Source organism: Sceloporus occidentalis, unplaced genomic scaffold (genome assembly GCF_023333645.1).
Source record: "Sceloporus occidentalis isolate IW3139 unplaced genomic scaffold, rSceOcc1.0.p SCAF_125, whole genome shotgun sequence".
In the NCBI taxonomy this organism is placed as follows: domain Eukaryota; kingdom Metazoa; phylum Chordata; class Lepidosauria; order Squamata; family Phrynosomatidae; genus Sceloporus; species Sceloporus occidentalis.
This window is the reverse complement of record NW_028317105.1, coordinates 486,729-513,767: the sequence shown is the minus strand read 5'-3', so window position 1 is coordinate 513,767 and position 27,039 is coordinate 486,729. Positions and strand designations below refer to the sequence as shown.

Below are 27,039 nucleotides of genomic sequence, written 5' to 3'. Positions count from 1 at the left end.
TAGACTGGAGCGGTGCGGCGGGAGTCTGGAGGGGCTCCCGCGGCGCTCGCTAGGACATTGGAAAGGTTAAAATGCTACTTTCTTTACATTAGCAATGTTGCTGTGTAAATAAACCCGTATGTTCCGCTACTCGGCAAAGATTAAAGTCATAAGTAAGGAGATAAGCCGTCGCATTGCGATACGAGGGGGGGGGTCAATGCATTGAGTAAAAGGAAGGCAAAGATTAATTTGTTAAAGTAATACTGTCATCCGAACAAGTTTTGGATTCATTAAATTATGTGTGGCTTGTTGTTGGGGTTCCCCCCCCCAGAGACTCCAGTAACGCTGGGATTTGCAAAACCCGCCGGCCCTGATACTCCGCTGATTCTCCAGCGATGGCCCAAAAGAGTAACAAGAAATACATTAAATGCATATGATGGCTGCGCGGTCCCTTTAAATTTTCAGGGTGTCCCCCATGCAGATGTATAGGGGGGGTTTCTGCAGAATCGCCCCGTATGCATTCGCCCCTTTCACACCCCAGCAAATGACGAGTGGTATTCTTATGGCAGTCAGCAAGCCGACGAAATGAATACTCAGCCATAGAGAGAAGATAACCGACGCGTTCCTCTTTATTTTAAAGATGGAAAAAAATATATCATTTGATTCTAACTCAATGGAGGCAAAACCACTTAACACGGAATATGACTTATAAAGACATTTTTAATCGCGCCTCGAGCTCAGCAAGTGTCCTTTTTTTGTTAATTTTCCGCTGATTGAATTGGAGAATAAAGGCTGTACCGGCATTAAGTGTCGTTGGCTACGAATAGCAATGCGGATTCAGATCAGAAAATAAAAAATACGAATATTTTATTAAAATGACTTTTTGAGTAGCAGCGTACTGTCCCGCAGATTACACAATACAAGCGTATACTCTAAAATCCCACTTTCTGGGTAAGTATTATATGTGCCTACAAAAAAAGCCACTTGTACATAAAATCGTCCTGTAACTTTAACCTCTAGATTGTCAGCCTGCGAGCCAAGCTCTCGTTATCTAATGTATGTCGTTTTTTCAGACCCTTTGAATGTAGGGACTGTAAGAAGCGCTGTGGGAATTGTTGGCGCTATATAAAAAAAAGAAAATAATAATATTAATATACCCTTTTTTTTATATATATACTAGAACTTATACAGCCTCCCCATGACCATGCATCCCTGATATGATCTGTCGCGGGGAGGGGCGGGGCTAGCCCTTTAAATGGGTGGGATAGGCTGTAGAAGTGGGAGGAGTCAGAGACCTGGCCACCCACCGTACACAGTAAGAGCCACCTTACGGCACACATCCGGCGAGTGTCGCAGCGTGAATGTGCGGGTTGCCATAGCAAAAGCCTCCATTCATTATCCAGCTTCCGGGGCCCATCAGGAAAGATTAGAGGATCCCCCTTACTGTCTCATGATCGCCACTGCCAGAAAAAAGCAGGACAGTGGGGCAGCTCCCAGAAAAAGACTGGGACTGTCCCACGAAAACCAGGACTGCTGGCAGGTAAGCCACGATACTGTCACCTAGAAAGTGGTGGATGTTAGCCATCTTGGCCCCGGTATTACCGACACCTTCAAAACTGTGAATTTCCACGATATTAACCGCAGGCAAATCACACGCAAACGATAAAAAAGGCAAATCAGGGGCAAAAAAAAAAAAAAACAGGCGACTGCGATAGATTATTTTTAAAAGTAAACCGGCGTAATTGGCTAGAAAAAAAAAAAACCCTAAACGTGAAAATTCAAGACAAATATTCCCAATGCGCTGAATTAGACGGCAAACTCAATTCCTGTTTAGCAAACAATGAAATGTGACATACGCGACGGATCCGGCACAAGAAACGACCTCTGTGGTTTTTTTTTTGGTTTTTTTTTCATGAATAAACCATCTTAGGGGATAATAATAAAAAAAATAAAAAATAAAAAATAAAAAGTCGCCTTTCTATTCATCAAAAAGAAAATAAGAGCCCCAAGGTCACCCGTCAATAAGAAAACAAACCTCCAGTAAATCAGGAAGAACACAAATAAATTCCTCATCAGTAATTAAAAGCAGCCCCTCTCTTTCTCTCTCTCTCTCCCCGGCCCCGGCGTTATCAGCTCATCAAATTCAGCGCTCCTCTAGAATAACAGATCCACATCTGCAGTCATTACTGCATGCCAGATAAATCAATCGTCTCAATGATGCTTTGAGCTATCTCCGCTCCCTTTTAACCAACCCCATATTTATTTCCCTCTGACACGTCTGACAATCTATTTACTGTAGGCAAATGGAAGCCAAATCCCATCGTGGGGTAACATCTTTGAAGACGGATGGGAGCAATAAACCAGGCTTTACGGTGTAAGGGCGAGTGTCTGTACGCGTAGGACGCCCTAACTCAGGCGGAGGACAGGTTTTACGGCGCCGTTGGAGGTTCTCCTTGGTGTGGACCTCGTGGTCTCGAAGGGTTTAACCAGCCGCATTCCAAAAATACGTTAATATAAGAAGGGTTGAAACTACCGCGCTAAAGATTCTGATTTACGTTTCGTGGACAATAGAGATAAGAACAACCCCGCTATCAGGGGCGGCAGGGGCAGTTCTCGTCGGCATGCGCTGGAACTCTCTGGGTTTGACGCAGAGTCTCCGGGTGAAGAGCTGCTCACCCGAGTCTTCGGCTCACTCTCATCCAATCTTGATTTTGAGTCGTTAAGTATTTTACTGACAGCCTAGCCACGAGCGTCCCCTCCATAATCATCGCATGGGTTTATTAACCATATAAATAATGGTATTTCTATAGATAAAATTGGTATTTAAAATAAATGATAGAATAAATACTTTTTTAGAGCTTTTTGATTCAAGGAGAAATCAGATCAGATAATTCAGACTTCTTTTAGAGGGGTTGAGTTTGATAGACTTGGGTCTTTTTTCAACCTAAATTACTATGTCACCATACAGAGCAGATTTACTTTATTAACCCCTTAATGGCAATGCATTGTGAGCCCATACATGTACGGGCTTTGTCGTGAAGGGGTTAATAATAATTTTCTATTTAGATTGACATCGAGGTCCCGTAAACCGTACTTTAGGCATTTGTGCTCTGCAGAATCCCCCCCCCCCATGCATTTGCAAAAGGGGCATAACAGAAATTTAAAGGGACCTCTCAGCGATCATATGCTTTGGATACCAAGTGGATATGACGGCTGCAGCGTCTCTCTAATACTTGCAGTAAATGTAATTAGTGCGTATTTACAGAGGGTCAAAGGGAAATGAGTAGAACTCAACACACGCGTGTCAAGGTCATACATTAAGCATTTTATATCCTACTGAAGGCATCATAAAGATGCCCAGAAAGGCGCTTTGCGAGCGGAGCAGCGTCGCCTTCTAGGCTTTAGTGCAATACTCACGGCGGCTGCCGCCGCTCCGGCAGATAATGCTGTTTCTTTTCCGCGTCTTCGATTTACTGCTGACTTAAATCATGAGGCAATTTAAATTACTCTTCTTAATTAATCATTTTAACAATACTTATTGGTATTTGGATGGCTTGTTTCCTGTTGTTCTATGGATAACGCCACACCAACATTATGGATCTAATGCAAAGGCATCTGGGATTTAACCCTTTCTGGTACCGGCCACAGACTAAACAGAAACGTGTCTAGACAATTCCATAGTTCCAAGCACAGGTACGGGCTGGCTGTGCATGATAGGAATAGTGCAAGCACTTCTGTATTATATAGTGAGATAATACGTCGTATGTATACAGTTAGAATGCCGCTCATCTTGTAAGCTTTGTGGGCCACAAAAATCATAACACAGACACTATTTTGCCCTACAGACGAGGCTGTTAAACAAAATGCTATCTAGACTTCGGCAGCACAAGAAAAGTAATGCCTAATTTATCTTCCATTCTTATAATAGCCAACTGCTCTCTGTGTTGAATTAGATCAACAAATATAATAAAACCTGTCAATCCTTCACTGAAAGTAAGAGAAGCAGAGGTCATTGCCGGGCTAGAAGATCAGGAAGCGGTCAGCGCTAAAGACAGCGTTAAAATAGCGACTGTTAAGATACCTGCTCTCATCATACGCACATAACATGTATACATTGTAACTCCTTTACATAACCGTACGTGCCACACGGAAATAAGAGATCTAATATTTGGGGGAAATGACCAATCTGCTTTAAGACGCCGCACAAAGATACCAGATCACAATAAGAACTTGCCAGGTGGGTCGCGGAGCCTCCGGGTGAAGTGTTACTTTCTCCATGGCTCCGAATCAGTTTCTTCAATCTGTAGGCGGAGCGGTGTTTGGCCACGCCTACTCCTTGCCTGGGTTCTGCTCATTCTAACTAGGGCTCGCCCCACCCATATGTGCACGTAACTCCGCCCCCTTGAACATAGCCACACAACTGAATGAGAGGGGCTCCAGGGGGCCAATCCTTGTAAGTTCCATGTATATAAGACCTAACTAACAGATTGTGTTGGTTACAGAAAATAGACAAACTTTGTGATTTCAACTTGTTTAGCACCTTAATATATATATATATATATATAAAAGCAGACGGGGCTTTGCCAGGGGGCAGCTTTAAAATACCCCCCCCCCATCCGCTTTTATTTTCTGTAATAAAAGTTCTTGTATTTTAAAAAAAATAATCATAATAATGTATCACTTTAACTACAAAAACAGTAACCGGTCGATCGCTATATAAGACCTAAATAAGAGAAACCAATTATTAATGAAGCCGATTGCAGCCATAACACAATACAGGGTTTGTACATCAAACAATCCTCAAGGAACACAATGGGAACGGCACACAAAGGCTGGGAGCTCGGACAAAGATCGTGTTAATGTATCACGTTTAGAAATCAATAGTACGTCCTGCACATGGTATAAGATTACAGAATAGAACAGCATGGTGACTATGCGACTTATGATATGATAGTGTTATATATGATAGTGTTATATATAATTGTGTTATTTATGATAGTGTTATATATGATAGTGTTATATATAATTGTGTTATTTATGATAGTGTTATATATGATAGTGTTATTGTTTGGGTGGAACGGTTGCTCTCTGGGACCCAAGTCCCCCCTGATGCCCCTCTTTTCTAGGAGCTTTTTGTTTGCTGGGAATAAGGGTTTTACAGTCCCAAAAGGCGCAATAAGCTGCAAAAATGGATTTATACATTAAATGGTGTAAATAAAACCCAATATTCTTCTTTTAAATGGCTTCATCATAGAAACATAGAACGCGACAGCATTTGGCCATCTAATCTGTCCATTTCCTGACGTAAAGACTCTATTCAGTCGTCGGTCTGGTCTCAGATTCAGGAGCCATATGCCTCTCCCATGCACGCTATTCCATTTGTATAACAACCGCTCAGTAACGTAAAAATCTATGATATAAAGAGAGATCATTGGGTCACCAAGCCCAAGAGGGACATGTCTGCTTTATGGGGTGCGGTCAGAGACGCAGGTGGGGGCCAGGGCTGAACTTTTTTAAATGTGATTTTGGGGACCTATTAATGCCATTTATGTAACACAGTTAGCCAATTTTGATACATAAGACTAATTTATTTACAGAATTCTATTCGTAAACGTGTCTTCCATTGTTTCTATACACATTATTGGGACTTTTATGGCTGTAGAACCCTCGTACCCAGCAAAACTTCCGAGCTCCTAGAAAAGAGGGACTTCGGGAGAGGAAAGAATGATTTGGGTCCAAAAGACGGACACTTGGGAAGTATGCCAAAGCCTCAATCGCTCCTTGAACGACAATCACTTTGAAATACCGGGGGATTATGGAGCCCTATAGAATTTTGGGGTAGCGACATAATCAGGAGAAGGCATTAGGCGGCCTGTTATATGATTTGGTTCCCTACTCCCTGCCCAGGTTCCCTTCCACTACCACCTACCCACACTCCCCACCCCTTAACAGCCGGGGGGGTAACCCTGCCCCTATAACCCCAATGGGCCATCTCCAAAAAGCCCAGCTCCCGTTGGGGCTATGTTGTCCTCTTCCGGGCAGATGTTCCTCCCATGTCGTGTGAGGCAAAAGCATGACTCTTACTGGACACAGCCCACAAATTACAACTATTCTCTTATAATAACATCCAGGAAAAGGTGAAGCAGGATGACACCCGTATCGTAGAATCTCTTAACCCTTTCCATTCATCAGAATAAAATAATCGGAAAAGGTCACCACAAAATAATAAAAGAAAAAAAAAACCCAGCTCTATCAACAAAGATTTAAGTCAGCAGGAAGTAAATTTCACGGCGTAGATGCAATAAAACAGAATTTTCAGAGGGTACTAAAATTGCGGTCATAAATTCTTATTAATATCCATGTTTCTGGGGATCTCTAAATGTTACAGTGGAATTATAGTTTGCACTTTAAAACCGGATAACCTACTCGGTTGCTTCTCCGAGGGATTCTGGAGGCAACGTAGAGGAGAGGCGGGAAGGGGTTAATGATACCCCGCCGCTATCTGAAACTCCATTTGATACATAATATGGAAGCCGTTCAGGATGAGGAAGGAGGGGGAAAAAAAAAAAAAAAAAGATACCTGCGCATGAGACTTGCTAAAGAGAAAAAAAATTACATGTAACCCAATTTTGACCCTTGATATTTGAGACAGCAGATCAAATGCTTGCCACCGCAGACTGCTTCTCTGCCTTGGCTTTGTAGTTTGTATTTGAAGTGCGGTATTAACTCAACCTTCTTACCTTAAAAGAAAAAAAAAACCCAAGCGAAGGAACTCTAAGGGCGATCTCTCTAGAAATAACTCGGCGCTTAATCAACATCGCGGGTAGTTCACCAATACCTTCAGAAGCAAGATGAGTGGGGTTTTATTTTTTTTAATAATATGACATCAAATAAATTGAATGAGTTTGGTGAGTGACGGTCATGGCTGAGAGATTCCCAAACGTGCGGACCCTGACACCCTTCAAATATTAACCGCTGGCCTTAAAGTGACGGGACTCATTTACGTCTCCAGGCTGGTCCTTGAGGAAAACGATGACAATAGGTAAAGGTCATCAGAACCGTGTCGCCTGTGTTGTCAGCTGTGATTAACAGTGAGAAAAGCACCAATAGGATGCTCACATATTGTTACGTTCAGCCGAAGTTATCTACTGGCACGCGATGCGTGCATGGGGGGGTCCAACAAAACCTCTCATGCATGGAACGTGCTCCCATTAATTTCAATAGGACCATTTTCCTTCCACTGATTGGCTGCTTCAGACAGCCAATCAGTGGAGCGGCCAACATGACGGCCCGCAGATGAGGCGTACTGCTGCAGCTCTCGAGCTGCAGCTTCTACTTACGTTAAGTCTTCCTTTTACAAAATGCTTTAACATGCATTCTTTTCTTTCCAGGAGGCTGCCGGGGACTCCGTCCCTTTAAGGAGAAATGAAATAAGTGCCGTTTGTCTGCTGACATGTTTATGAGGAAGAAGGCAGCTCCCACCACCATGTCCTATCTCACAAATTATTGTCCTACCTCCAGCCTATAATTAGATTGTAATTTTCAGTGATATAAATAGCAATCGCGAAAGTCTTTCTATACTCACGGGGGATCTATGGTAACAAATGGAAAATGCCGTCGCTTTGTTTTCCCCTCTTTATTCTTTATTGCTTTTTCGCAGACCCTTTTACTGTTTATTACAGAAAACAAATGCTTGGTTTATTCCGACGCATCCTTAAAAGCAAAAAAGACAAATGTCTACATCTGAGATCTGCCGGTAAAAAAAAAAAAATACAGCCGTCTTTGGCCCTCGTCCACGTATAAAAAAAGGTAATAATTTATGGATTATACAGCCGTTTTTTTTTTTATTACATTTTTATTTATTAAAATTCCCAATATCTCGTACTTTTTTCTTTCCAATGGGCGAAATTGTAAGTAAGGGGCTATTTTATGTTTAGGAAGTGGCAAAAGGTGGCAAACTGTAATCTGTATTCTGTCCTGATGTTATCTCCCCCGTCTTCTCACCCATCTCTGACAAAAGGCTCCAAAATCAAATCAACAACAATCAGCAACTTAACAATGGGGTGAGATAACTTAACGAGGAGGAATAATTACGCAGGTCCTGAGAACAGGGATTTTTAGGGGAAATTGGGTCGCCATTGGCACTTTGACGGATATGATAGCCGGGTGTTACCTGACAGCGTTGGTTTGACCAGACTCGGAGTTTTCTCCTTGTAGGAGACGCGTTCTGCGCAAGTGCGAGTTACTCATCTCCAGCCAGCGCTAGCGAGTGCTTGTGCGGGATTTCTAGGGTGTTTAACGAGACCCCAACATGAGAATCTATTCGGACCCGCGTGCGCATGTGCAGGAGGTGCTCCCATTCATTGCAATGAGAGCGCTTTCCTGCCACTGATTGACTGCTTCAAGCAGCCAATCAACGGCAAGAATCATCATAACAGGGAGGAGGAGGGCAGCTGCTGCAGCTTCTACCTCTGCTTGCTGTGTTTGGGGTTATTCACAGAGATCCTTCTATAGTAGGGGCGTCACAGACAGCAAACTGTCCCTTTAATGGCGTCTCACCTTTAATTTTCTAGGTTACCATAATAACCCGGTTTTGGATTCAAAACCAACTCGTATTGCACATCATTCCTAATTAGATGATTAGTGCTTTGAAGGGCAGAAGAGAAGTGATTTGCATAATCTAATCATAAAAAGAAGTTAAAGATAGGGATTTTGCCGTTCGCGTGTACAATTATCCCCACGACCTGGGGGGGCCGAGATATAAATGTGATTAAACAGTATTTCTGCATTAAACAGGCAACTGTGTGTCCTCTAATAAAACAGGGGCTAGAGGCAAACGAAAAATTAATTTCAGAAGACAATCAATTTTATTCTACACGTCGCTAATAAATAACGGCTCATCTGCAGACAGATCATTCTGCCCTGGGTGGGAACACATGTCACAAAGACATGAACCGAGGCTGAAGCTGCCCTATAAGTACAACGAAATCCGTATATTGTCTGCCAGATGAGTCACTTAATAGGAGTTCCTAGAAGATAGATAAAAAGGAGATAGACAGACAGACAGACAGATAGATAGATAGATAGATAGATAGATAGATAGATAGATAGATAATGGATAGATAGACAGATAGACAGACAGATAGATGATAGATAGATAGATAGATAGATAGATAGATAGATAGATAGATAATGGATAGATAGACAGATAGACAGACAGACAGATAGATGATAGATAGAAAGATAATGGATAGATAGATAGATAGATAGATAGATAGATAGATAGATAGATAGAAAGATAGATAGATAGATAATGGATAGATAGATAGATAGATAGATAGATAGATAGATAGATAGATAGATAGATAATGGATAGATAGATGATAGATAGATAGATAGATAATGGATAGATAGATAGATAGATAGATAGATAGATAGATAGATAGATAGATAGATAGATAGATAGATAGATAGATAGACTATATGGACAAAAGTATTGGGACACCTGGCCATTACACCAACAGGGACTTCACATTCTAAACACAAAGACATTAATATGAACTTGGTCCCCCCTTTGCAGCTTCTGCTCTTCTGGAAAGGATTTCCACAAGATTTTGGGGTGTTTCTGTGGGAATTTTAGCCCATTCATCCAGTAGAGCATTTGTGAGGTCAGCCACTGATGTTGGACGAGATGCCTGGATCCTAAAGGTGTTCAATGGGGTTGAGGTCAGGGCTCTGTGCGGCCGGTCAAGTTCTTCCGCCCCAAACTCATCCAACCGTGTCTTCAGGGACCTTGCTTTGTGCGCTGGGGCCCACTTATGCTGGAACAGAAAAGGATCTTCCCCAAAAAGTTCCCACAAAGTTGGAAGCATCACATTGTCCATTGATGCTTTATGGCAATGCTAATGAAGTCCATTCCTTCATAGACGTTCATTAGTCTGTGGGGGTACAGATGGGTAATCAAGACTGAGCCGTTCCATTTTTTATGAGTCGAGGTGTTTGTCTAGTAGATCGGGGATCAGATAACAGCGAGAACGCATACAAATGGCTGATATGCAGCTGCCTGAAAACATATTCTGCAAAAACTTATCTTAAATCTGATACTAGTAATTAAAAAAATCACTTTTCCATCGCCATAGGCAGATATATAAGAAAAGGTGCTGATTGGGGTGGATTTGTTTGTTACATTCGTGTCCCTGAAAAATACTAACTAGAAAAATGTTGATGGATCCGCGTTGTATTGAAGGCAGGAGATAAACTGGAGCCCCGCACTGGAGCTTTGTAAACACAGCTTTACCAAGGAATGAACATCCTGAAGATCAAAGTGAATCACGGAAGTCGCACAAGGAAGATAACGCGGTTTACGAATGGCTCACAATGCAAAAATAATCACTGATGATGAATTGCGTACTCAATACCGCTATAACCGGGGCGAGTAAAGCAAGAAAACCTGTTTGGATCAAAGGAAGCGGTTACAATTCCAATAAATCAAATTAAAAAAAAATTAAAAAAAAACAATAGTATTCTGGTGCAAATCAAATCTCCGCCAACTTTTTGTACAAAATTCTAGATCCTGTAAAACAAACCAAAGGAATGACTAGTAGTCACATCAGGGACACTCCCGGACAGCCTCCTAAACAAAGAACACATGTTAACGTACTTTTACATACTGCCTTATTTATTCCATGACATTAAAATAACATGAAACGGGTCAGAAATCCAGCACAGACGGGGTTAATGTTGTAAATGACTATTGTAGCTTGAAACGGCTGATTTTAATGGAATCTCTACATAGGCGTACAGAGGCCCTTTATCACTCCCATCACTCCTGTGTTCCAATGGCCCTTTATCACTCCCATCACTCCTGTGTTCCAATGGCCCTTTTATCACTCCCATCACTCCTGTGTTCCAATGGCCCTTTATCACTCCCATCACTCCTGTGCTCCAATGGCCCTTTATCACTCCCATCACTCCTGTGTCCCAGAGGCACGTTGCGTTCATTGATCCAAGTTCAAGTTTAAAAGGCTAATTGATCGTTAGAAAACCCTTTTATGTTACAGCTAAAAATTTTCTTTCAAAAAGCTGAGTGACCCCAAACCTTTGAATGGTAATATGTATGTATATACTCTATATGATACTTGATGTAAGCAGAAGCGTTCCGCAGACACGCATGGGGGATCTCCTTAGAGGCCGAATGGAAAGCTCGCCAAGCCAGAGCTGGAGATGACGGGCGATGAGTATGACGTTTCTTTGAACACATCGCCTGCATGGGCAATTTAAAGGGACCACGCAGCTGTCACGTGGATTAAAGTCCATATGATGGATGTCGCTGTAAAGGTGTAAGAGGGGCTCTCGTTTATTGTTATAAATTGTTTCTTTCAGTAGCTGTTATAAGCTGCTCAAATACCTAAACCGAGAATAGCTTTCAAGCGGTAGCCGCGAGGGTCACAGTAGTTTGCCCGGAGCAGAGAGAGCTCTCTGGTATCCAACGCTTTACCAAGACGCAAGTCACTGATCACCCAACAGCGTTATCCGCTTTAAGAGCGGATAAATAAAGCTACTTTATTTTTAAACTGTTTTAAGTGACATTAAAAAGAAAAAAAGAAACAATATATCTGGCGCCCCCTTTTATGAGATACAGGGCCAACAACACACCTGTGTTGGGGGTGTGGCCAAAGACAGTGAGGGTGTGGCCAGGTGATTAAATGGGTGGGAACAGGTGTTGAAGTGGGCAGGGTTGGGGAGGGAGTCATGTCCCCCCCTGGGCCGGTCACGGGAGATCCGAGGATATCCCAAACCGGTCTATGATCCCCCCCTCACATGCACATGTGGGGTACTTAGAGACAGTGGGGGAGTTAGGCAGGACAGCAGGCCTGTGAAAATCAGGACACTTAGCAGGTATGGGCTAGTAAAGCTAAGAACACACACTCTTAAAGCCAATTGTAATGCAGAAGTACCCAGAAGTAACGGGGAAGCAATCCTCCCGATACTAAACCGACACCTTACAGGCCGCGCCGTTCACCGGGCGACCGACAGCGCACGTTGAAAAGGCTTCGTGATTAATACGCTATAAACACAGACCGGCCCACGGATAATGTTATTAGAGCCTGCGCGATAAGCACAAATTCCACACTTATTGTAAATGATGTAAAAATAATTACTCTAGAATTTAGCATTTACCGCAAAGTAATTATATAGCCTTTGGCTAACTCCTGATTTAGGAGCAATACGGCTCTGCCTGGATCGCGGCTTCCCTGAATCCCATTACAGAAATACCTGTTAACAAATCTCCTCCGCTCCGACGCCGTGTTCCTCTTAGAATTATATTGCTTTTGGGATTGCAGTTGTGCCACCAAGTCATTTGTAGGCTAAACGGCTTGAATGTTAGATGAAAGGACAGCTCGTTATGATGTAATATAGGTCTTCTTTTACAATCACATCCCTTTAGTATCGTTAACCCTTTCATTTCAAATTGCTTTTTCCCCCCAAATCAGCCTAAATTATTCACCAGATGTTTCCATGTAATAACATTCCGCTAACAGCATAGTTACCAACACACTTGATTGAGGCAAGACAGTCCCAAAAGCTCTTCTTTTGTCTTCCTGCCCCAATTCACAAAAACGGCAGAAATTTTGGACGGGTTTCGACCTTTTCACCCGAAGAAAACCGCTGGGTTTGCGCAAAAAAAGGCAGGACCAGGATTTTACGTGGCAGAAGCCGACATGATGTCATACGTCATCTTGACTCCTAGCTGTCCCCTACACCGCCACTGTCCTCAATGCGTCGTACCGGGATATGATGTCATATCCTGACCTTCCATGATGCTCAGTTAAACCAGTCCATGGGGGCTCCATAGTGTAAATGGGCCGGTTGGGGCGATCAGAGGGTGCCCCCTGGTTTTGTAGGGAGGGGCTGCTGACTCACTAGTCCTATTGCCCTAGGCCAAGGCCAGAATACATTGCCGGTCACACAAGCCGGGCCACCAGTCATGTAACCCCGCAGATGTTGGCACATATGCAAGCCACCAACGAAAATACATAAGGAATTGTTTCCAGACGTCTTTACAACTCCATTGATTCCGAGGGCAAGCCACAACTTGTTTGTTGTTCGGCGCAAGCAAAATTATGCGTAACCCCTATTATGTAAATGTATCGCGCTTAACCTTTTCAGCGCATTCTGTCGCCGCTTCGTTGGCAGGCTGGCCAGCTGCGCTCGGTGTGACAATACGCCGCGCAATAACCGGAGGTTAATATAGGAAGGATATTTCTGAGCACACACACAATTAAATTCAGAAAACAACGGTCCACTGCCAAGGAAGAAACCGCTTTACCGCGTTTTAATTATTATTTCGCTTTATCGGACAGCGTTCTCTAGGAAATAGAACATATGCAGCATTTTTACGTATTTGGATCGGGAGAGAAACAAAAAGTTGCTGTTTAATGAATAAACCCCCTTACCATAGATTTTGGTGACCAGGGCATCCATTTTTTTATGGGGGGCATCAGGTCCCTTTACTACAGGCCCGAGATCTTTTACTTAATTCACATAAAGATTATGTTATAACGCTTTACACATCGGGTGACAGGGACAGCTGGAATGCGATAGCCAGTTTGAGGGATTATGTCCATGTTTAAAACCCAATTACCAGCCATTATCGCCGTTAATCAAATTTCCAATTGGCCATAAACTGTTTGAACATAACGGCGTCTCATTGGCAATATCCAATCTTCTTCTACTGTTATCAAACAGCTGAACATTTCATCACCGGCAGAGGCTGGACACTGGATATACTTCCCCCTTAATGAAGTCGATTCTGTGACGTAAGGGTCTCCAGGGCCGGGCTGGGGGTCCCAAGGCGCACTGGCACTTTAAGGCCAGCAACCGCCAAATGACGTAAGCACGGCCGCACGTTTTTATGATCACAGAGCCATAGAGCTGGAGCGCCAGATCTGGTGAGTATGGGGCGCTGTCAGCCGGTGGCCCACTGGGCATTTGGCCGGAATGTCAGATGGCTAGTCCAGGCCTGTTACTTTCGATTAACTTGCATTTAATGCAAATCTTAATTTAATTCCCATAAACCCTCAGTGAAGGTTACACTACAATCCTACCGTCAACTCAAGCAGGAAGTTGCAACTCACTTCCTGGATTTTACCTGCAAACCTCTACAAATCGTTAAAAACTGTGCAGTTCCCCCGTGAAATAGTTATCACGAGTCTTCAGGTGAAGCGCCACTTCTTCGGTTATCTGGCTCACCATACTCTGTCTACAGATCGCGAGACCGGCGGTAAAGCTCTCTCACTCTCCAACTCTCCAACTCTTATATACCACCCACTCCCCGCCTTATATACCTCCCACTCCCCGCCTTATATACCTCCCACTCCCTGCCATCGCCCCCTCCCACTCCCAGCCTTATACACCTCCCACTCCTTGCCCTATCCCATTCCTTGCCCTATCCACCTTTCCCTCCCACTCCCTGCCATATTTCACTCCCTGCCCTATCTCACTGCCTGTTCTGTCCCCTCACACTTCCTGCCCTATCCCACTCCTTGCCCTATTCCCCCTCCCAATCCCTGCCATATCCCACTCCCTGCCCTATCTCACTGCCTGTTCTGTCCCCTCCCACTCCCTGCTCTATCCCACTCTTTGCTCTATCCCCCTCCCAATCCATGCCATATCCCACTCCCTGCCCTATCTCACCCCTTGCCCTATCCCCCTCCCAATCCCTGCCCTATCTCACTGCCTGTGCTGTCCCCTCCCACTCCCTGTTTTGTCCCCGTCCCTATTATCCCCCTCCCACTCCCTGTCCCACTCCCTGTTTTGTCCCCCCTCCCTATCTTATCCCCATCTTACTCCTGCCCTATCTCACTCCATGCCCTATCCCCGTCTCGCTCCCATACATTTTCAAGCTAGCTGCATAACCTATATTAGCGCACAAAGCATTAAGAAAGTGCTGTATACAGGCGCAGGCATTAGGATCATCCCCTTTAACATACTGTATGGCGTAATATTTCTCGGCGCTCCTGTTAATCCGACGCAACTTTTATACCGGCTCATAAACAGCGGAGTGGAAAAAACAGCACAGATGTTCACCTCTAATGCAATTTCCATTCAATTTCCTAAGTGCGGTCCCTGTGTGCAAACTAGCTTAACGTTATGTTTAGCTTGCAAATTCTTTTAATAAATAATGAATGCGATAAAAAGCCGAGATCAATGGCAAGCTGAGAAAATCATAAAACGAGGACCCCTCGCGTTCGGGGCGGCCGCCGATTTCAAACTTTAATCCGGAGACAAATCAATATGACTTTTTCTTTCTCCGCCTGTCACACATGAGGCAGATAACCCACATGTAGCCTCCGAGCGGATATCTGATATGAGTCACCTGAAACGCGATCGGATTGAGAGACGCCGCGGAGAGCTTAGCGCACATGCCCAGGTTAACCCTTCGCTGCGTGCCGCAATTGGCAATTCTAGATTCTTTTCAGTTCTTGGTGTTACTGTTAGTGTGTTATTATTTAGGAGACTTCTAAAATCCGGGGATATATATTTTATATATTAAGTATATCGCCTTTATATATCACCTCCTATAAGTGCGGAAGTCTATTAAAGCGAACCAAATGGATGTTGTGAAATGGTATATTCCAACATTCACCTGTATTCAGGCAGGGATTTCAAGTTGGGACACTCATATATCCCCCTGCTTAAACCGACATAATTTAAGAAATGTAATAAATAATTTAAGAAATTGCTGGTATTCTTTGATAAAATTCACCTTCTGAATAAAGAGCTCATTCGCTAAAAAAAAAAAAAAAAAAAAAAAAAAGATTTTACGATAACGCTGCTTAGCGAGCGAGACACTTGCACACAGGGCTGTTTTTCCCTATAGTAAATGTCAATGAGGTTAACCCTTTAACGGCCAGAGAGGTCCTTTAGCAGTCAAATGGCTTCATTAGCTAACGCGCTAATTCCAGCCCAGAGCCTCGGAGGGGAAATTCAGCTCCAGCCGCCATCTAAGAAGCGTAAAGGAGCCGTGAAAATACTTATTGGTAACAAAAAAACATCCCCAAAGCTCTTTATTAACGTTAAAGACGTCAGATCGCTTTTTCCGATAAGCTGGGTGTTTATAGGCTTCACTGATTAATGGAAAGTGGTGGTTTTTGTTGTGTTTTTTGTTATTTTTATTTTTTTAAAGGCTGCTTTTAATCATCTCTCTTTTATACAGCTGCTAAGCTTTAACTCATTAATGACAGGTGGAGTACCGAAATCCGGAAATGCCGTCGAGGGGGGGCCAGGACCTGCAGTCCGAGAAGCTCTGGTGTCCATGAGATAAGATAATGATAAAAATCAGCAAAATAAATCTCTCTTATAATCTGCAAATTAATACGCCATGATCGTTCAGCTGGTAAATGTGGTTGGTAGCAGCTGGCAGAATTACAGTCTATTCTATATACGTTCATTTGTAAATGTTAAAGCAACAAAATAATATAAAGGGGGGGGTTCTGTGTAATAAATAAAAAAAACTTTTAAAAATAATCTATTGAATAAAAATGCCCAATATGACATATAACGCAAAATGAAAATAAAAGTCCAAAATGACTTACAATTTAACACACTGGATGCCAAAGGGTACCAAAGGGTTAAATAGCTTTTTCACCTTTTTTTCATTTCTGTCTTCCCCTCTTTTTTCTGTCTCTTATAGACAAAAAAAAAGTCAAAAAGACTATTTAAGGCTATATTTGTCAGACATCTAGTAAAATAATGAAACTTCATTAAAATCAATAAACCTCAGAATATTTTCCAAAACTAAGGAAGAGGAAGATACCCACCCCGCTGAGATCTACAACACAAGGGGTATGGGAAAAAATACACCGGGATTAACCCAATGATAATTAAGAACACTCAAAGGGTTAAACACCCCTTTAAAGCGCTAAAAATCCCATCCACAGCTCCATTAGATTTGATGGGAACAATCAACGGTTTAACCCCACCAATGCTGTACTAATTATAATTGTTCAGGAAAGTCCCAAAACAATCATTGTTGTATTTCATCCCATAAAAAAAACAAATAAGTGTGTTTTCAGGATCTCCTCCGATGCACGCGGGCAGGCATGGCACAGCACACCGGCCGCCAGTCGCAGAAACGCTTAAGATCGCTGGCCGCTGATCTCAGTCTTTCATAAATGAGCGATCAATTAGCAATGTGCACAACCTTGGCATGTGAGGGGTTAAATTATCTCTTAGGGCAGAGCCTATACAAGTTATTACCATACCCTATATTTATATATATATATAGGGTAGCGCATGTACAGCTCCCTCTATACCACAACTTATTCCTTCTTTATCTCAATAAGGCCAGCAATAGAACTCGAACTCTTTTTAACAAAGCTGAATTTTCAGACTTAAAATGAATTAACTCAGATATATGGCGGGTTCCGTAAGACAAGCTCCTTACCAGCTGAGAATATCCTTATAGGTCCTCGTCTATGTGTTCCGGTTAAACTGTACGAATACATCATGTGTGTTTTAGGTTTTTCACCTAAAAAATCTACATGAGCCGGATTGTCAGCTCTTCTAGCGAGGGCCCTCGTGGCGTTTTGTCTCTGTAAGTCCAACTTATTATGTGATGCACTACTTGTTATGTCCTGTTTACCCATTGTGCAGCGCTGCGGAATATGATGGCGCTATCTAAATCAATAAACGCCAAGAAGAACTAGCTCAGCCCCTGCAAAGAAGATATAATGTGTCGTGGATCATTAACCCTTTAATTACCAATCCCTTCTGCATCCTGATGATACAACCTGAGAAACTGGACCAAACTTAGAATTTTTTTGGGGGGGGGATAAAATACCTAACACTTGAAAAGCATGACTGCGTATGTTACCGACATATCCCAAAAATCCAAGATGGCGGAATACCCCAGCACGCGGTGAGCGCTCGTTACCGGAGACGCCGGAGATCCCGGTTAGATTGATACGTGACATTTCCCGTCCTCTCTAATCATTCATTACCTGCTTCTGTCATTTCCATTACAATCAACTCTAAATATGAAAAATGCTTCACCAAACTCGCTATTTCCTATCGATTTCCTCCTTTTTTTTTCTCGAAATAATTACTCCTTATTTACAAAAAGTTGACAGTCGGGCTCCCTTCTCCCTCATTTTTTGTTTTTAACACCGGGATTCTATCCGAAAGAGCGTTTCGTTCCGAAAAACCCAAACCCAACGGATTTATTTATTTACAGGAAGTAAAAAATAAATAAATAAATAAATAAAAAATGGCCGCCCCCACTTTAAATGCGGCCGTCTGTGTAAAGAGTCTCCGGCATTAACGCATCTGTCAGAATAACAAGCTGGGAATTACACGCAGACATCAAACCGAGCGCAGAATCTATCTGAAGTGATTCATTTAGATCTGTCTCATTGATTTATTAAACACGGGGCAACATCTGCAGCCTGGTGCAGCCGCCTGGCGAAATGAATGCAGGATCAATTCAAATGGAAAAAAAGTGCAAAAGAGATAAATCAAAACCAAATTTGCATGCGTTTTTCGCAATCAGGCTTATTGGGTCCAAATTTCCCATTTTTTTTTAAATTTTTTTTTTTGAAAAGAAAATGCGCCGAGACGTTATTTTATCTTTTTTTTTTTTTGAAGTGACGGAGATTTCTCGCAGGTTCAGACGCTGAAAGGAGAAAGAGAGAGAGAGGAGGGGAAAAAAAAACCTGCTTGTATGTAACCTTTTGAATATGCATGGAGGAAAAGCATTAATGCGCGCTCTTCTCGGCTGAGGCTGCGGGTCCGGCCGCGGGAATGCAGATCGACCCGAAAAAAAGATACAAGAGACGTTTTTCAAAGGCCGTCGGCCCCGACGTGGATTGTTTTACAGCACGCTGCGATGTGAACGTTCCCTGAGCTGGTCTGGAGAGCTCGCAATCTATATCTCGGCCCCTTAAGCTTGTAGACCAAGTGATCAGGATCATGATGAACCCTAATAGCCATGGCTCCTAAAATGGGATTTCTAACTTATTTTGCCAAAATAAATAAATAATAATTAAAATAGATATATAGTATATATTGTATATATATATTATAGTATATATATATATTTATTTATTAAATATTTACCTTGAGCCTGTATTCTGCGCTATAATAGCGCAACAGTTGAATAATGGCAAAGTTGGCACGTGCCAAATCTAAACTCTTCTGTTCAGTATGAATTCGCCCAATATAGAGTTTTTTAACCCAACAAGGTGCATGCATTAAGGACAGGCAAGCAGGTATTAATAATACAGTTCAAAAAATATTTCTTGTTTCATACTGTATCGAACAATCATAATATCCAGGTGTCTTCTTGTAATGCAGTATAAAAGTATTATTCGGTATATATATATATATATATTGTATACTGGTCTATATGATATATTATGTTATGATATGTATTCTTATGATATGTATATGTATTACTCTGTTTAAAGGTAATGTGCTGACAGCGTTTGGTCTCTGTACAGAACGAAGACGACGCGGACCGTCTTCAGAAACGTAGCCAGCGCTTACGGATTTCGGGATCACCCAATAGGAGCTCAGAGGACCTGTTTAAAGAGATACAGGATGTTCATTCATGTACCTTCACGCAGGAGAGGAGATCTGGAATCCCTCTCTTGAAGGTCCACTCCCCCCCCCCCCCGGAGTCACAAGTGATATTAATCAAGAACATGGCGATTGTTTAATGTGACGCGACGCTAATACCGCAAAAGGTTTGTTTAAAGGGTCAGATTGTGGTTCTCGCCAAGAAAGGAGTGTGAATGAAATTTCATCACCAAACTTCGATCTTTTTTTTTTAAATCATCACCCTTTTAACCAGATGCATTCCGACCGCTTCCCAGAACACGCAGCTTTATACAAGTAACACACAACTTGTCACACCGTAGCGATTAGCGGCACAATTGGCGATTCGAAAGCCTGTGGTTTTCATTCCTTCGCCCGGTGTAAGAAAGTTACAGCGATCTGTGCCCGCCGTGCGGAGATCTGTAAGTGTGCAAATGGCTGCTCTCTGTAATTATACTCCTGCCATCATTGTTCTAATAAAAGACTGCGTATTACTAAGTGTTTGGCTCCGTTCAGCAGTCTCGCTGTCTGGCCTTTTTTTTTTTTTTAATCCGATGAAATAAAATATTGTCTTTATTTACGGGCCCTAATTAATTCCTGTGAGTCTTTATGGGTTTTTTTTTGTTTGTTTTAATCAGCAAGTTGCGTAAAATCTGGAAAGAAGTCAGAAGCTGGGGCCAATGGGGGACCATGCGTTAGCTGGAGCGGCTTTTAAAGGGTTAAATGATCATCCCAACACATTAGGGGGGGATATGTTATAGACAGAGGGCTTCCCCACACCAAATAATGACATTCCGCTGTAAGAAACGTCTCTTATGACATCATTACTTTAACAAACAAAAATGCAAGGAATGGAATTTGAAACCGAATGATGTTAAACAGTTATAACAAGTTAAGCAGAATATTAAATAGAGTATTCAGGCCAGTGCTAGATGGAGTCGTTACACCAGTACATAGCAAATGCATGTGCCCCTCCCATTGTACAGCGCTACACTGCGTGTTGGTGCTCTGGAAATATACGATGTTTAATTTCACTAATGTTGTCAGCAACCAAAAAGACTGAACCGGCGCTACTGTCTACTCAATGTCCACTAAGGAAAGTTTAAAGCAGTGGTGATACACAGGTGATGAGGAAGAGACCTAGATGGTCTCAGAAGCTTGCGCTCTAATATGCAATTATGCAATAATGTTTACACGTCATTCCTGAAGCCCCATTCTTGTACATGTCTTATGTTTATTTCAAAGGAGAACAAGAGGGCATCGTCGGAGGCTTAGATGTAAGGAACTCTTACTTTACTGAGAAGGTGGTAGATAAGTGGAACAGCCTCCCAGCAGAAGTGGTAGAAGCTAATACAGTGTGAGATAGATATATGGCTCCTGGATCTTAGACAAGTTCTTCTGCCAGGACTTCTTTCAAGCTGGGGGGGGGGTCATTAGCATCCTATATATTTATCCACTATAGACTCTTTGTGTGCCAGTGTACTGCTAATTCACCTGGCACTAAAAACATGAAGTTAAAGAAAAAAAACTTTTTTTTATAAATAATTATATAAAGGGACTGCCGGCATGAACTGCCCCAAATTATTATTATTATTTATTGTTTTCTAGACAGCGCCATCGTATTCCGCAGTAAACTGATACCCGCACGATCCCGATTACACATTAATGCCGCGTCCCCCAGTCTAAAGATAAGAGCAAAAAACAGAGAAATAACCAGGAAATTAAAAAAAAAAAAAAAACAACTTACTATGGTTTGTTTTTTTTTAAGAACTAGCAAAACTGTGTTTTCCCCCAGAAATATGAATTGAACTTCTTAAGTTGATTCTAAAGTCTGGAAAAATCCCCTCAAACTAACGGCAGAATCACTTTGTCTGTTTGTATTGTCTGAAATTAACTGAAATACATATTTATTTAAAAAAATAATAGTAATATATATATATATTAAATATATTCATCAATTTTTCTTTGAAACCAAGTCATTCCCACGCTCAAGTTCAACAAACTGCATTAAATCTCTAAAAATACGTAATTGATCAATTTATTTAAAAAAAAAATCCACAAAATGAAATAAAATCGTACCTTAAACTCCAGCAAAAAAAAATAAAAAATATATATTTTATGTTACCACCCAAGTTGGTCTCTAATACCGGCAGCCTGACATTTTTAAGGCACTCCTTACATATCTGTGTAATATTTTTGGTAAAGCAGGTTATTTTTTTATAATATACCACAATTTCTAGAGCCGTGATCATAAAAATCACCGATGTAAAAAGAAATAAAATCATATCCATATTATCCTATTATATACATGCATATACACACACATATACACATACATACATACAGTATATCTACCCTATATATATATATATACTTATACATACATATATATATATACGATATATATACATATACACACACACATATACACATACATACATACAGTATATCTACCCTATATATATATATATATATACTTATACATACATATATATATATATATATATATATACGATATATATACATATACACACACACATATACACATATATATATATATATAAACATATACATACAGTATATATACCCTATATATATATACATATACACATACATATATATATATATATATACACACATATACATACAGTATATATGCCCTATATATATTTATATATATATATACTTATACATACATACACACATGCACACACATATTTATATACAGTATATATACAATATATATATATATATATATATATATACACACACAGTATGTATAACCTATATAGATAGATAGATAGATAGATAGATAGATAGATAGATAGATAGAATTTGCCCAAATTCCTGGAAATCAGATATTTCGGGGTGATATCTGTAGGAGGTGGGATTATTGATTAGAATAGATTAGATTATTGTATATCTGCGGGGAATCTGTGTGCAAATCACAAGTCAACAGAAATCCCTCATCATTGATTTTTCTTGTTCTTGGCTCTTAAATATTAAACAAGAGGGTCGCGCTTCGCTCCCGTGACACCATAACTAAAGGTGATGAGGTCATAAGCAGAGCATCCGTTACCAGATGGTCCCAAACCCCAGACCGGGGGGGGGGGGGGGCAAATTGCAGATGACTACTAGCGATCACACTTTGGGACTATATACCCTGAGACCAAAAATATAGAACTTCACGGACCCCCCCGAGGCTCGTGATAAATAAATGATTCATCGCTGCTGTCTGGAATTAACAGAAATCCAAAGAAATTATCATCGGCGGATCCCGGTCTCCCCCAAATTATATCAAAACAGAAAAAAATGTTTCCACCGGGAGCAAAAACTTGTTTCAAAACAGAGCCCACCAACATTATATCTAAATGTAACCCTTTCAGCGCCATGGGTCACGCATATATATTGATAGATGTGGTTTTTTTAACACTTAAAGTCACAGATCTACTGCTAAGGAATTCAAACTTATTAATATTAAACTTAGGATACAAGGAATGTATTAAAGGGAGCCTCTACCACTTCTGCTAGGAGGCTGTTCCATTTATCTACCACCCTCTCTGTTGTCAAATTATTCTTTTTGGTTTGTATGCAAAAAAAAATTAGGTTGTAGGAAGTAATAGCTTTTTCTGAAAGGGTTAAGTGCCCAGACATGTATGTGGGTTTTATATCACACGTCTTCTAAAAATAAACATTTCTATATATACTATGATATATATATACCGGTACTATGTAATAAATATATACTATGTAATATATATATATATTATATAATATATATATATATACTATATAATATACCGGTATATACTATGTAATATATATACCGGTACTATGTAATATATATAATATATAATATATATATATATATATACCGTTATATACTATGTAATATATATATATATATATATACTATGTAATATAAATACTATGTAATATATACACACTGTGATATATATTTACTATGTAATCTATATATATATACTATATAACATCTATACTATGTAATATATATCTAATACCACCAACCGTGGCACTTGACGCTGGCGTGTGCTCCGGCACACGGCTAAATAAACATGTTTTAATTAGCCGTAATGGCTGCCGGCTATAGAGTAGATGGTCGGTCTCTTTAGAGGAGGGGACGGCCTCTTTATTTATTTGCTGTCACGGTGTGTGAGATGTCGCGCATGCTGTGCACACACACAAGTCCTTCCACGCTGCTTGTTTTTTTTGCGAAGGTTTGCGCATCACGATTGAATGTTTTACGCGGCGCGTTGGCGTGTGCCGTGTATACGCTGGCGTGTAGAGGAGCCGGAGTGCTTTATATGACGGGGGTCACGTTTACGGGCATTAAAAGTGATCGGACGTCTGGAGAGCTGCCGGAGGTCTGGAGGACGAAGCCCCCCTTGCATCATTAAAGGGGCGCCTTTCATCGCCTCTGGCCCCTAACTTCTCCATCAGCCTCCTTTCTTCAGTTATAGGAGCCTCTACCATTGACCCCATAAAATAACTACACCCCCTCAATCCTCACTATTACCCCTATAGACAAGCGGACCCCCGACCACCTGATTATCCCCTAAGGCCAAACTGTCGCTGTTAACCCTTTAGGCGCCCATAGAAGAAAGGTCTTCTTGCCTCCATCTGAGGCTCACAGCGATTCTGATTGGCTGCCCATCACCAACCTCATACTCCAGGAGCCTCCAAAGCAGCCTCACTCCCTCACCTATAGCGAGCCTCCCTTGAGCACTTACTAGCCCCTCGTAAAAAATAACCATTCTTTCGGGGAGGAATAAACCTCCGCCACAAAGAATAAGCCTCACTCAAAGACGAGCCTCGACCGCTCCATAACAGCCTCCCTCGAACAAATCCAAACTTTCATGTTTCCCATCCCTCAGTCCCAACTTATTATTATGTTTATACTTTTTTTTCTATTTTACATTATTTACCATTTTTTCCCCATAAGAGTTTAAGGAAAACGTCTGAGGATGTATATTATCACATTTTGTACATAAAGTAAAGCATGTAACATGTGCCAGTGTATGAGATGTACAGTGCTGCGGAATATGATGGAGCTATATAAAACAACAATAATAATAATAATAAAATAATAAATAATAATAAATAATAATAATAAATAAAATAATAATAATAATAAAATAATAATAAATAATAACAATAATAAATAAAATAATAATAATAATAATAATAATAATAAGAGCTGCTGAGGTATGTATATGCCATATGTATACCATACGGGAAGCGTATATATCATGATTATGGGATTGGGATTGTTCCAGAACTTCTGGATAGTGGACGGTGGGGAGTGTAATAATGTGTACGGCGCACCTGCGACAGGTAAACTCACGGAGCGCTCCGCACGCACGCTCTCTATATTAGTATACAGGGACAGTATGGAGTCTTACGGTGCGTTAACTTTCATGTCTGCATTCACAGGGCATTAGTCTGCAGTAACAAGTAATACAGAGTATACCCCGGCTATACGTACAGCACAGGGTACAGCGTATGCAGCTTTGGGTAACCAATGTTTTTTTAAGCTGGTGTATACGGTATAAACAAACACATTACGGCAAATATATAGATATATATATAAAGGAGCGTCAATAAAGTCAGCATGATACATGCCTGAAGCATGTATATACAGTGTGTGCCCATATACACAGCGTACAGCTGAGTATATATATAGGGTACAGCTGGAATATACTTAATGCCCATATATACAGGGCACAGCTAGTCCACTCAGTCCACTACATATTGGGTACAGCAGGTATACAGCGTGTGCCCATATACTCAGCGTACAGCTGATATATAGTGAATGCCCATATACCCAGCGTACAGCTGATATATAGCGTGTGCCCATATACAAGGGGTACAGCTGAGTGTCCGTATATATATATATATATATATATTATATATATATATATATATATAGGGTACAGCTAGAATATACTTAATGCCCATATATACAGGGCACAGCTAGTCCAGTACATTCAGGATACAGTAGATATACAGTGTATGCCCGTATACACACGGTACTGCTGGGCTCTGCCCACATGCTCGGCTCTGTGCCCCCCACACCCGTTGCCTGACCTGGCGTTGGTGCAGTCGTTGTACAGGGTCTCGAAGTCCCTCCGGGTGATGAGCTTGCAGCGGTTCACCCCGGGCTGGATGGCCCCCAGCCCCCGCAGCACCCGGACCTGCTCCACCGTGCACACCACCGGCGTTATATCCAGTCTCTTGAGCTTGGTGTAGACCGTGTGCAGCCCCCCCACCAGGTGCTTGAGGAACAGATCGAAGACCTGCGGCAGGCAGATCAGCTCCTGCCCGTCCAGCACGAACGAAGCCACCTTCACCCCGTGCAGCTCCACCATCCGGCACTCGCTGCTGCTGCTGCCCACGGGGCTTGGGCCGGACGACATGTAGCTGCTCAGCATGGCCAGCCTGGGGGACTCTGCCGGGCTGGAGGGGTACAGGATCCCGGAGCCTGGGGTGGAAGTTGCCCCCATAACTGGAGGGGGTGCAGACACGGCCATCGGATCGCCCCCTGCCCCTGGCTCCGCTGGGTTCCCTGGCTGGGGGTGCTGCTCCACCTTGCTGCCTGGCTGGGGACCTTGCTGCCCCGGCTGAGGGTATTGCTCCACCTTGCTGCCCCGGTTCAGAGTATTGCCCCACCTTGCTGCCCCGGCTCAGGGTATTGCTCCACCTTGCTTGCCGCCTGCCCAAGGATGCTGCCTGCCCAGGGATGCTGCTCCAGCTGTCACTCACTCTCTAACCTGCTCTCCCAACTGTTTGCAGTAGTCCAGAGCTGGTAGCATGCACAGGCAGGGCTGCAGGCACTCCTGACACACGGAGTAGCCAATGGGAGAGCGCTGTGCAGAACGGGACGTCTCCTGATTGGCCGAGAGTGGGGCGGGGAGGGACAACTCTTTGTCATTGTACCTGAGCCATAGGGACACCATGTGTCCCATATCTGCACAAGCACACTGCCCAAGCATACAATCCTGACCCAGCACTGCAAGGGTTACAGCACATCCCAATCCATATATATATATAATAAGGCTTCACTTTTTTCATATATTTAGCCCAATTTTATTATTTCACTTTTTAACACAAATCCTGTATCTAGTGGTTTTTTTTGTGCTATATTCTTTATAAAAACAGATTTCTTCTTTGGAGTGAGTGTTCCTTGGGATTGATAAGATGCAGAATGTAAAGGGTTACTGCTATCTATCTATCTATCTATCTATCTATCTATCTATCTATCTATCTATCTATCTATATATATATATATATATATATATACCGTATCCTTATCCCAGAGGTTACACTAAACTGGTATTTTTTTTCCATTCAGGAATGCAGGGGTTACAGCGACATAAATATTATTAAAAGGTACAATAATACAGGGACAGAGACATAAATAAAATATATAGAATATACAGC

At 41.9% G+C, this 27,039-nt stretch overlaps 1 protein-coding gene across 1 annotated transcript in view; it reads right to left on the bottom strand.

The window, feature by feature from the left end:
• The window catches only part of LOC149281985 (dachshund homolog 2-like), a 197,791-nt gene extending 171,662 nt beyond the window's left edge, over positions 1 to 26,129 (bottom strand). Inside the window, exon 1 of the mRNA XM_089498743.1 lies at positions 25,687 to 26,129. Coding sequence (XP_089354869.1) covers positions 25,687 to 26,129 — 443 coding nt within the window. The remainder of the gene's footprint in view (positions 1 to 25,686) is intronic.
• Positions 26,130 to 27,039: the final 910 nt, after the last annotated feature.